The sequence below is a fragment of the Salvelinus namaycush genome, chromosome 7 (assembly GCF_016432855.1).
Source record: "Salvelinus namaycush isolate Seneca chromosome 7, SaNama_1.0, whole genome shotgun sequence".
NCBI classification, from domain to species: domain Eukaryota; kingdom Metazoa; phylum Chordata; class Actinopteri; order Salmoniformes; family Salmonidae; genus Salvelinus; species Salvelinus namaycush.
The window spans coordinates 19,387,645-19,399,802 of record NC_052313.1 but is presented as its reverse complement, the minus strand read 5'-3'; the positions used below and the strand labels follow the sequence as shown (position 1 = coordinate 19,399,802).

General features: G+C 43.2%; 1 protein-coding gene across 2 annotated transcripts; it reads right to left on the bottom strand.

Annotated features, from left to right (window-relative positions):
* Nucleotides 1-2,038: 2,038 nt before the first annotated feature.
* LOC120051065 lies at nt 2,039-10,353 on the bottom strand. Of its 2 annotated transcripts, XM_038997687.1 has the most exons (8): nt 8,306-10,353; nt 7,291-7,354; nt 6,863-6,961; nt 6,616-6,759; nt 6,278-6,398; nt 6,118-6,189; nt 2,988-3,059; nt 2,039-2,464 (listed from the first exon to the last, which is right to left on the bottom strand). In XM_038997687.1, the coding sequence occupies exons 4-8, from the start codon at nt 6,757-6,759 to the stop codon at nt 2,259-2,261; spliced, it is 615 nt and encodes a 204-aa protein (XP_038853615.1). In that variant the 5' UTR covers nt 6,863-6,961; nt 7,291-7,354; nt 8,306-10,353; the 3' UTR covers nt 2,039-2,258. The 2 variants fall into 2 exon arrangements, with proteins under 2 accessions (XP_038853615.1, XP_038853614.1); XM_038997686.1 differs by having other exon boundaries at nt 7,291-10,353.
* Between the last annotated feature and the right edge of the window lie 1,805 nt (nt 10,354-12,158).

The following is a 12,158-nucleotide window of genomic DNA, read 5'->3' as shown; positions in this document are numbered from 1 at the left end:
CGGCAAATCTGACCGTGACTCCATTTTAATGCTTCCAGCCTATAGACGGAAACTAAAACAGGAAACGCCCGTGCTCAGGTCTGTTCAACGCTGGTCCGACCAATCCGATTCCACGCTTCAAGATTGTTTCGATCACGTGGACTGGGATATGTTCCGGATAGCATCGGACAATAACATTGATGTATACGCTGATTCGGTGAGCGAGTTTATTACCAAGTGCATCGGTGATGTGGTACCCACGGTGACCATTAAATCCTTCCCCAACCAGAAACTGTGGATTGATGGCAGCATTCGCGCAAAGTGACCGGAAACATGACCGAATACAAACAGTGTAGCTATTCCCTCCGCAAGGCAATCAAACAAGCTAAGCGTCAGTATAGAGACAAAGTAGAGTCGCAATTCAACGGCCCAGGAACGAGACGTAAGTGGCAGGGTCTACAGTCAATCACGGATTACAAAAAGAAAACCAGCCCCGTCGCGGACCCCGATGTCTTGCTCCCAGACAAACTAAAGAACTTCTTTGCTCGCTTTGAGGACAATACAGTGACACTGACACGGCCCGCTACCAAAACCTGTGGGCTCTCCTTCACAGCAGCCAACGTGAGAAAAACGTTTAAACGTGTTAACCCTCGCAAGGCTGCTGGCCCAGACGGAATCGCTAGCCGCGTCTTCAGAGCATGCGCAGACCAGCTGGCTGGTGTGTTTATGGACATATTCAATCAATCCCTATCCCAGTCTGCTGTCCCACATGCTTCAAGAGGGCCACCATTGTTCCTGTTCCCAAGAAAGCTAAGGTAACTGAGCTAAACGACTATCTAAACGACTATGTACTGCCTAGTGTTTAAGACATTTTGAGCAAATCATCAATAGACACCAATGGATGATTTACACAGGATGCAATGCTGTATTTCCTGATATCTGTCATTCTTGCAGACTAAAAAATCACCTCTTGCAGACTAATAAATCACCACATTCAAAGGGCTGGAATCTTGATCAAGATAGGAGTGTGAATCGAAATTCAAGGATTTGAGCAACCCGAAAGTGTACAGAAGCTAGTCCCCCCTGGCTGCTCTTTCTTTCCAGAAGCCTGCAGGCGGACACTGATGGAGACAAACCTCCCATTTAAAGAGCTGTGTGGAGGCAGAGAGGCCTGGGTGGGAAACAGCCCTGCAGCAGTAGCATGATACCTCCTTTCCTCCATGGCAATATCCTTACACACACATGTGGAAGCAGTGTACACAGACATTTGAGCATGTACACACGTATTATCTGTATAAACACACACACACACACACACACACACAGTCTTGCATTTCTAACCAATTTAGGACTCCTCACATTTACATACCTTTTTAGGACCCTGCTTTCCAGACATCATAGAAGCACAGAAATTACACTCATGAGCTAGAAAAAAAATCTAATATGAGGAAATCACCGAAAGTTGCTGACTTCTTGAAAAAAGATCACTTGTAATTTTACCACCTACTTGAGACCGCACATTGCAAATCAAATCAAATCAAATTGGTCAAATACACATGGTTAGCAGACGTTAATGCGAGTGTAGCGCATTGCTTGTGCTTCTAGTTCCGACCGTGCAGTAATATCTAACAAGTAATGTAACAATTTCACAACAACTACCTTTTACACACAAGTGTAAAGGAATGAATACGAATATGTGCATATAAATATATGAATGAGCGATGGCCGAACGGCATAGGCAAGATGCAGTAGATGGTATAGAGTACAGTATATACATATGAGATGAGTAATGCAGGGTATGTAAACATTATATAAAGTGGCATTGTTTAAAGTGACTAGTGATACATTTATTACATCGATATTTGATGCATTCATTCTATTTTATGACTGAAAATATTGCATGTAGAATGCCACAATGATGCAACACGGATGGCAACTCAACGGCTGTAGTGTAGTTCTACTGTAGTGTAGTTCTACTGTAGTGTAGTTCTACTGTAAAGTATTTAAACTGGAACAACCATTTCAGTAATGGAGTCATTATATCCAAGTAACAGATTAATAGTTTAGAAAAATGTATTTTATTTTTCTGTAACATTCAAAGTCAGCAGGCTTTGTATTCTTGAGACCTTAGTCACTCCAAAAGTGAACAACCCACCTGGGAAAACTTCCCCCAAACAGAGTGAGATGGAGGACATTCATCAACTGCCTATGAGCTTAAGTCAAGTAAGTCCCATTAAATCCTCAGAGGTACACCAAGATAGAAGCATCTTATACACTTATTATCTCTGATCTGCAACTATTTTGTTGTGTACATAGAACTTTACTGCTCTCCAGTCCCTGTTTACTAGCGCTTGGCCAGAAGCAGCAATGCATTTCTCACAGTCTTGTTTTCCAGGCGTTTTTCCCATTCGGATAAAATTCATCAAGGAATCTTCAACTGCATCCACCTCTATTGTCGACCAAAACCTTTTTGTTCCTTTGGCACCTTTGGAAAGAGATGACATTATGAATGACTACATTAAATAAAGGTTGAGTACAATACAGTATGTGTTCATCTCTGTATTAACTCTACCAGGTTGCAGCTGTATCTGCAGAGAGTGTTGAGGTTAAACTAACAATCCCAACTAAATAACTACATAGAGAAGGATGTGAGAGAAGAATGTGCAATGCTGACATCAAGGCAGAGTCAATCTGTATGAAATCTAAGCCCATCAAAAGGTTTGCAATGTAATCCTTCTAATAAAAGCAATACTTATTAAATTAAGTTCCCTCACCCAGGAAAAACAATGTAAAGTGTGGTAATCCTTCTGTGTTATCATCTATCCTGACACACTAGTTCAGATCTAACGTCTTGACTTGTGTCCAATCCAAACTGAACCGTTCTGTGCTGGCATGGTTGGAAATACACTAACTGATGAAAACAGGATTGATCTGGACCAGCACAGTACCATAAGCTGACACTACAGAGTGAAAACGCACTGACTGAAGGCAGCAGGAAACATGCTTACTGTGTGAGCCTCTCCTTTGTCCCAGCTTTCCCTTGGTCATTGGCTGTTTGGCCCGAATCGCTGACATCTCTCCTGGAAAACATCAGTGGAAATCATGTCAGTTTCACCCAATCCAACCTATCAACCAATCCATAAGCGATAACTGTTGGAAAAACTCAAAATGCAGGTTTATAACAGCTGTGCCATTCAAGCCTATTGAATATGGTATGAGAGGGACGGCTACAGCCACCCAAACCCTACAGATACAGCCATGTATTGAGAGGGGAAAGCACAATACCATGCTGAAATGAAGGCAGACTCCATCCTAACCTTTTTCACACCACTGTACAATCCAAACTGAACCGTTCTGTGCTGGCATGGTTGGAAATACACTAACTGATGAAGACAAAACAGATCTGGACCAGCACAGTACGGCCAGAATACTTATGGCACCGACAGAGATGGTCGCCTCGCTTCGCGTTCTTAGGAAACTATGCAGTATTTTGTTTTTTAATGTGTTATTTCTTACATTGATACCCCAGGAAATCTTAAGTTTTATTACATACAGCCGGGAAGAACTACTGGATATAAGAGCAACGTCAACTACCAACATTAAGTCCAGGAATATGACTTTCCCAAAGCGGATCCTCTGTTTCGACTATCACCCAGGGCAATGCATCAGATCCCAGTAGGTGACCCAAAACAACGGCGCCACAGATGGCAGATGGCGCGGTCTTCTGGTCAGGCTCTGTAGACGGGCACATCGCCCACATCTCACGAGTATACTACTCGCCAATGTCCAATCTCTTGACATCAAGGTAGACGAAATTCGAGCAAGGGTTGCCTTCCAGAGAGACATCAGAGATAGTAACATTCTCTGTTTCACGGAAACATGGCTCACTCGGGATACGTTATCAGAGTACGTAGAGTCACCCGGTTTCTTCACGCATCTCAGAAACAAACATCTCTCTGGTAAGAAGAAGGGCGGGGGTGTATGCCTTATGATTAACAATTCGGGGTGTGATCATAACAACATACAGGAAACTCAAGTCCTTTTACTCACCTGACCTAGAATTCCTCACAATCAAATGCCGGCCGCATTATCTACCTAGAGAAATCTCTTCGATTATAATCACAGCCGTGTATATCCCCCCCAAGAAGATACCTCAACGGCCCTGAAAGAACTTCATTGGACTCTATGTAAACTGGAAACCACATATCCTGAGGCTGCTTTTATTGTAGATGGGGATTTTAGCGAGGCTAATCTGAAAACAAGCTCCCTAAATTTTATCAGCATATGGAATGCGTGACCCGGGCTGGCATGATTCTGGTTCATTGCTACTCTAACTTCTGCGACGTATACAAAGCCCTCCCTCGCCCTCCTTTCGCAAATCTGACCACGACTCCATTTTGTTGCTCCCAGCCTATAGACAGAAACTAAAACAGGAAACGCCTGTGCTCAGGTCTGTTCAACGCTGGTCCGACCAATCTGATTCCACGTTTCAAGATTGCTTCGGTCACGTGGACTGGGATCGAGTTTATTTGAAAGTGCATCAGTGATGTTGTACCCACGGTGACTATTAAAACCTTCCCCAACCAGAAACCGTGGATTGATGGCAGCATTCGCGCAAAACTTGAAAGCGCGAACCACTGCTTTTAATCATGGCAAGGCGACCGGAAACATGACCGAACACAAACAGTGTAGCTATTCCCTAGGCAAGGCAATCAAACAAGCTAAGCGTCAGTATAGAGACAGAGTAGAGTCGCAATTCAACGGCTCAGACACAAGACGTATGTGGCAGGGTCTACAGTCAATCACGGATTACAAAAAGAAAACCAGCCCCGTTGCGGACACCGATGTCTTGCTCCCAGACAAACTAAACAACTTCTTTGCTTGCTTTGAGGACAATACAGTGCCACTGACACGGCCCGCTACCAAAACCTGCGGGCTCTCCTTCACTGCAGCCAACGTGAGTAAAACATTTAAACGTGTTAACCCTCACAAGGCTGCTGGCCCAGACGGCATTCCTAGCCGCGTCCTCAGAGCATGCGCAGACCAGCTGGCTGGTGTGTTTACAGACATATTCAATCAATCCTTATCCCAGCCTGCTGTGCCCACATGCTTCAAGAAGGCCACCATTGTTCATGTTCCCAAGAAAGCTAAGGTAACTGAGCTAAATGACTAGCACCCCGTAGCACTCACCTCCGTCATCATGAAGTGCTTTGAGAGACTAGTCAAGGACCATATCACCTCCACCCTACCTGACACCTAGACCCACTCGAATTTGCTTACCGCACCAATAGGTCCACAGACAACGCAATCGCAATCACACTGCCCTAACCCATCTGGACAAGAGGAATACCTATGTAAGAATGTTGTTCATCGATTACAGCTCAGCATTTAACACCATAGTACCCTCCAAACTCGTCATTAAGCTCGAGACCCACCGCCCTGTGCAACTGGGACCTCGACTTCCTGACGGGCCACCCCCAGGCGGTGAGGGTAGGAAACATCTCCACCCCGCTGATCCTCAACACTGGGTCCCCACAAGGGTGCGTTCTCAGCTCTCTCCTGTACTCCCTGTTCACCCATGACTGCGTGGCCATGCACTCCTCCAACTCAATCATCAAGTTTGCAGACGACACTACAGTGGTAGGCTTGATTACCAACAACGATGAGACGGCCTACAGGGAGGAGGTGAGGGCCCTCGGAGTGTGGTGTCAGGAAAATAACCTCACACTCAACATCAACAAAACAACCTCAGGAGGCTGAAGAAATTTGGCTTGTCACCAAAAACACTCACAAACTTTTACAGATGCACAATCGAGAGCATCCTGTCGGGCTGTATCACCGCCTGGTACGGCAACTGCTCCGCCCACAACCGTAAGGCTCTCCAGAGGGTAGTGAGGTCTGCACAACGCATCACCGGGGGCAAACTACCTGCCCTCATGGACAACTACACCACCCGATGTCACAGAAAGGCCAAAAAGACCATCAAGGACAACAACCACCCGAGCCACTGCCTGTTCACCCCACTATCATCCAGAAGGCGAGGTCAGTACAGGTGCATCAAAGCTGGGACTGAAAAACAGCTTCTATCTCAAGGCCATCAGACTTACACTGACTGAAGGCAGCAGGAAACATGCTTACCGTGTGAGTCTCTCTTTTGCCCCAGCTTTCCCTTGGTCATTGGCTTTTTGGCCCGAATCACTGACATCTCTCCTGGAAAACATCAGTGGAAAACATGTAATTTTCAAACAGGACATTGTAATTAAGAATAGGTCCATGTGTATGTAAAGTATAGACATACCTGTCAGATTTTCTTCATAAAAATTGCCTTCCTCTGATGATCCTGGGACATAACCATCTACACTGTTGCCAATGCTGGTTATTGAGTCATCAGTCTTGTATCCAAGCATAGCTTTGGTCAACTGTATTGAAGAAAAAAATTATATTGGATAACTAGACAGATGACAAAGTATTTGGACACCGGCACATTTTGATTAGTTACGACTGTGCTCCTCTACTTGTTTATGTTATAATACTATGAATATGGGATGAAAGTGCACACTTGCCCATCTTTGATTTACAAAGCTGATTCACAAGAACTTACAGTATGTGCTGGTGTTGAATGACACTTTAACTTACGTATATACTGTCTGTTCTGATCAACGGTGGTGCATCATCCAACACATTGACTATCGACCCAGAAGTACTGGCAGCCTCAGAGGTACTGGCAGCCTCAGAGGTACTGGCAGCCTCAGAGGTACTGGCAGCCTCGGTGTCTGACATCTAAGGATACAATAAAATGATATTAGTCATGTGCAAATTAGGCAATAGGATATGATAACGATTCAACCATCCCCAGTATCCTCATTCTAAACAACTGACAAACCTGCGCTTCGGGATTTATCTTTTCCTTTTCAAATCTGGCCTCACAAGTTGAACTATGCTTCTTTAGATTTTACATGCGCCTTCTTAGCCTCTGCAGTGCCTTTGTAAAGGAAGACAAAAAGAATAGTTGAGACTTAATAGAATGACAAGATTGCTCGGCACACAACAGGGGATGGGCTGGGGGACACCAATGACTGTTATCATTGACTAATAGAGGTCCAACAAACATCTATTACAATTTCTGTTTTTTTAAACTACTTTCAAGGTAAAAAAGCAAGTATAAGCATAACATAAGCACATTATGCAAGTTCCTGCATGCAACTAAAGCTGAATCTGTTTTTATGGATGGACTAAAAGAGAATCAGTATGAGTGGTTTGGCTAAAGCAAGGCAAGCGTACTCTAAATACTAGGCAAATCAGAAAACATACCGCATTGGTTACTTTGTAGGTTCCTGGACTCTTATCTTCCATTATGTTTTAGATCTTAAAAAATCTGTGTAAGAAATAGGGATTTGGTTAAAGAATCTGCCAATATATGTATGTATTGTATGTATGTATTTTTCAAGACAGTGAATTGTCACAGTCCTACCAAAATTGACACTTTCCACAACCCTTATTCTTGTTGTGGTGTTTCACTCTTTTATGTGCAAAAAAAAAAAGAACTAGGAACCGCACCACGCCCCTCCCCCCACCCAAACTAATGTCCATGGTTTTCAATAAAAAAAATCTGGTCACTTATTTCTTAATTAGTTTAACATATTTCTTATTTTCATCTGAATTATTTCAATGTAAAAAACGGTATTTGGGTAAGAAAGGGCTATAAAAAACGGGCGCAACTTCAATACATGAATTTAATGAGGGGGTTTAAATATTTTAACACACATACAGGCTTATAACTTGACAAAATAGATGAAAAGGAACTGGCTTTTCTTGCTAGCTTGTTACACTATAGCAATATTATTTTCCAATGCATGTAACATTGTTAACCACAATCATGTATTCTGAATCAAAGACACGTTTACCAATTATGCTAAACTTATTAGCTAGCTTGCAACCATAGCTAGCATATTATTATTTTTTAACTAGCATGGGTAGCATGCTAACCGTTAGCTAGCACGCTAACCGTTAGCTAGCACGCTAACAGTTAGCTAGCACACTAACCGTTAGCAAGCCACAAATAACTATAAGGTAGAAACATGCAAAGTAACAATTGCGCATTAATGAATTGTTTGGATAAACCTGCCAATTTCAATCTGTCATGACGCAGTATATCTGACACAATGCGGCTTTCAGACATGTCAATGCATGTTGGATTCCACCGAAAGACATACATGACTGACATTAATTCATTAAAAATAAAGACAACGAGAACATGCATTGCTTGTCAATACACCAAATACAATTTTAGCTAAAATATTGGTTAACAGTTTAGTTAATAGCTTACCTTCTTGCATGAATGCAAACATCTGCAACCATCCTCCTCTTCCTTAAAACACGTGCTGCACAGCTACTTCAGTGGTGATCACGCTCAGGCAGGGACAGGCTTGCCAGGTCAATTTCAAATTTCTAGGAGTCTGCTCAAAACCAGACTTCAAAACCCACCTTCACTAGCACAATTTTAGCAGAATACAGGGAAATTAATGATTTTTTAAAAATGCCATGTTGGTAACGTTGCAATATAGAAGTAGTATAACAACTTCCACCTAGCGACCAAAACCTTTCACCTGCCGCAAAGTTTTAAAAGTACATCAATAAACCACAAAATAGTGTACATGGCAACCTTGGGCAGAGATTTATGCTGCAACATGGGGGAGGGGGAACTGTGTATCTTTTATTATTATTATATTTTTATTAACAACAAATCAATACAGGAAGTACATATGGGAACACAAGTATATATAAATAATATACAAAGGACAGGGGAGGGGGGGGACTGTGTTGACCTATAAAACCTTTGATAGTTTGGTACTTTTGTGCACTTTGCAGTGGGGGAGGGGCAGGACCTCAAGCGGAAATTATGGCCAGTAGATATGCATAACAATGATTCCATCAGCCCAGATTTCTGAATATGTCTGCAATGTTATTACTGTTAGCCACATTTCCTTAGACAATTTGGGTTTGTAGCTTACACAATCAGTATCAGTGAGGTGTTAAGTGCAGCTACTTGAATGGTCTGTACATGAGAGATGGAGTGGTGGATATGTACATTTTTCACTGGGGAGACTTGCTGACACAAAAGTAGCTTATGGCAGGTTAATATTCGATCTAGCAACCTAACCCATCAGCAATCAGATGAATTACCTGCCCACAGACCACTCAAACAGCCTACTGATATTAACAACAGAGAGTTATGGGGAGGGAGGTATAATCAAAATGTCTGCTTAATGCTTTTGAGGGAGCAGCAGAAAAGTGTACCCAACCTGGGGTACAACTTGCTAGAATTGGTAGTTGAAGCAGTAGTAGTAGCCATGCAATGGCAGTAGTGTTGTAGTTGAGTCACAAAAGTCAGAGTCAATTCACAAGACCCTATGGCTACTCTGAGTTGAGTCAAAGTCACCAATGTTGGAGTCAGGAGTCGAGTCACAAGTCCCTATGGCTGAAATCAGAGTCCCACTGTTTGGTCCAAGAGTTCAAGTCTAAGACAATGGGTCCATATTAACTTAATATTAAGTTATTAACCCAGTCAGATAGTGGCAGGAGGAATTTGATCAATCATTTTTCATATCCCCTTTCTTTCTGTGCCAACAAATGTTTATATGCTACAGGTCAACCAGATTGTCAGCTAGCTAGCTAATTAGGTAACATGTTGAACATGGTGTGGCTGCACAGCTTCTTCATATTTGATGTAGTCTAAATAGAAACTGAAAGACACAGACAGACAGATACACCTCTATAAACTATACTGATGTCAGATATTAGTGGCTAATGTGCACATTCTGTGGAGGTCAACTAGATCTGTTAAAAGGTCTACAGCAACAACAACACATTTTATGTTTGTGTTAGAGAGCACATAACATGCCTATCTGAATTTAACTTAATCATTTGAAATCACATATTTCAATGTTAAGCTTTGATTTGTAACATTAACTGTTTTTCAGTGCATAGTAGTCTACAAGAGTCTGTAGAACAGGTTCATATTAGTGGTACAGTTGAGTGAAAATTCCAGCCAGCAGTTGAAATTTTGATACATTGTATGACACACCCTACACTACAGCCAATCATTGAGCAGCCTCCCATCCCCCTCTCCTTTACCAGGTCATATGCTGTATATTAAGGCCACATATAAGTATTAATGAACAAACAGCTATAGACTGTACTGAAGTCAGATATTAGTGGCTAATGTTAACATTCTGTGGAGGTCAACTGCTCCTAGATCTGTTAAAAGGTCTACAGCAATAACAACACATTTTATGTTTGTGTTAGAGAGCACATAACATGCCTATCTGAATTTAACTTAATCATTTGAAATCACAAATTTCAATGTTAAGCTTTGATTTGTAACATATTAACTGTTTTTCAGTGCATAGTAGTCTACAAGAGTCTGTAGAACAGGTTCATATTAGTGGTACAGTTGAGTGAGAATTCCAGCCAGCAGTTGAAATCCACCCACAACCACAAAGTCATATACACTGCTCAAAAAAATAAAGGGAACACTAAAATAACACATCCTAGATCTGAATGAATTAAATATTCTTATTAAATACTGTTTTCTTTACATAGTTAAATGTGCTGACAACAAAATCACACAAAAATGGTCAATGGAAATCAAATTTATCAACCCATGGAGGTCTGGATTTGGAGTCACACTCAAAATTAAAGTGGAAAACCACACTACAGGCTGATCCAACTTTGATGTAATGTCCTTAAAACAAGTCAAAATGAGGCTCAGCAGTGTGTGTGGCCTCCACGTGCCTGTATGACCTTCCTACAACGCCTGGGCATGCTCCTGATGAGGTGGCGGATGGTCTCCTGAGGGATCTCCTCCCAGACCTGGACTAAAGCATCCGCCAACTCCTGGACAGTCTGTGGTGCAACGTGGTGTTGGTAGATGGAGCGAGACATGATGTCCCAGATGTGCTCAATTGGATTCAGGTCTGGGGAACGGGTGGGCCAGTCCATAGCATCAATGCCTTCCTCTTGCAGGAACTGCTGACACACTCCAGCCACATGAGGTCTAGCATTGTCTTGCATTAGGAGGAACCCAGGGCCAACCGCACCAGCATATGGTCTCACAAGGGGTCTGAGGATCTCATCTCGGTACCTAATGGCAGTCAGGCTACCTCTGGCGAGCACATGGAGGGCTGTGCAGCCCCCCAAAGAAATGCCACCCCACACCATGACTGACCCACCGCCAAACCGGTCATGCTGGAGGATGTTGCAGGCAGCAGAACGTTCTCCACGGCGTCTCCAGACTCTGTCACGTCTGTCACATGTGCTCAGTGTGAACCTGCTTTCATCTGTGAAGAGCACTGGGCGCCAGTGGCAAATTTGCCAATCTTGGTGTTCTCTGGCAAATGCCAAACGTCCTGCACGGTGTTGGGCTGTAAGCACAACCCCCACCTGTGGACGTCGGGCCCTCATACCACCCTCATGGAGTCTGTTTCTGACCGTTTGAGCAGACACATGCACATTTGTGGCCTGCTGGAGGTCATTTTGCAGGGCTCTGGCAGTGCTCCTCCTACTCCTCCTTGCACAAAGGCGGAGGTAGCGGTCCTGCTGCTGGGTTGTTGCCCTCCTACGGCCTCCTCCACGTCTCCTGATGTACTGGCCTGTCTCCTGGTAGCGCCTCCATGCTCTGGACACTACGCTGACAGACACAGCAAACCTCCTTGCCACAGCTCGCATTGATGTGCCATCCTGGATGAGCTGCACTACCTGAGCCACTTGTGTGGGTTGTAGACTCCGTCTCATGCTACCACTAGAGTGAAAGCACCGCCAGCATTCAAAAGTGAACAAAACATCACCCAGGAAGCATAGGAACTGAGAAGTGGTCTGTGGTCACCACCAGCAGAACCACTCCTTTATTGGGGGTGTCTTGCTAATTGCCTATAATTTCCACCTGTTGTCTATTCCATTTGCACAACAGCATGTGAAATTTATTGTCAATCAGTGTTGCTTCCTAAGTGGACAGTTTGATTTCACAGAAGTGTGATTGACTTGGAGTTACATTGTGTTGTTTAAGTGTTCCCTTTATTTTTTTGAGCAGTGTATATTAAGGCCAAATATAAGTCTTAATGAAGAAACTGCTATAGACAATACTGAAGTAAGATATTAGTGGCTCATGTTAACATTATGTG

Coding starts and splice junctions, on each gene's coding strand:
- LOC120051065 (XM_038997686.1), bottom strand. CDS start 6,759: ATGTCAGACACCGAGGCTGCCAGTACCTCTGAGGCTGCCAGTACCTCT. Junction 6,190..6,277: donor TTATGAAGAAAATCTGACAG/GTATGTCTATAC, acceptor GATGTTTTCCAG/GAGAGATGTCAGTGATTCGG. Junction 2,465..2,987: donor ACAAAGGAGAGGCTCACACA/GTAAGCATGTTT, acceptor CTCTTTCCAAAG/GTGCCAAAGGAACAAAAAGG.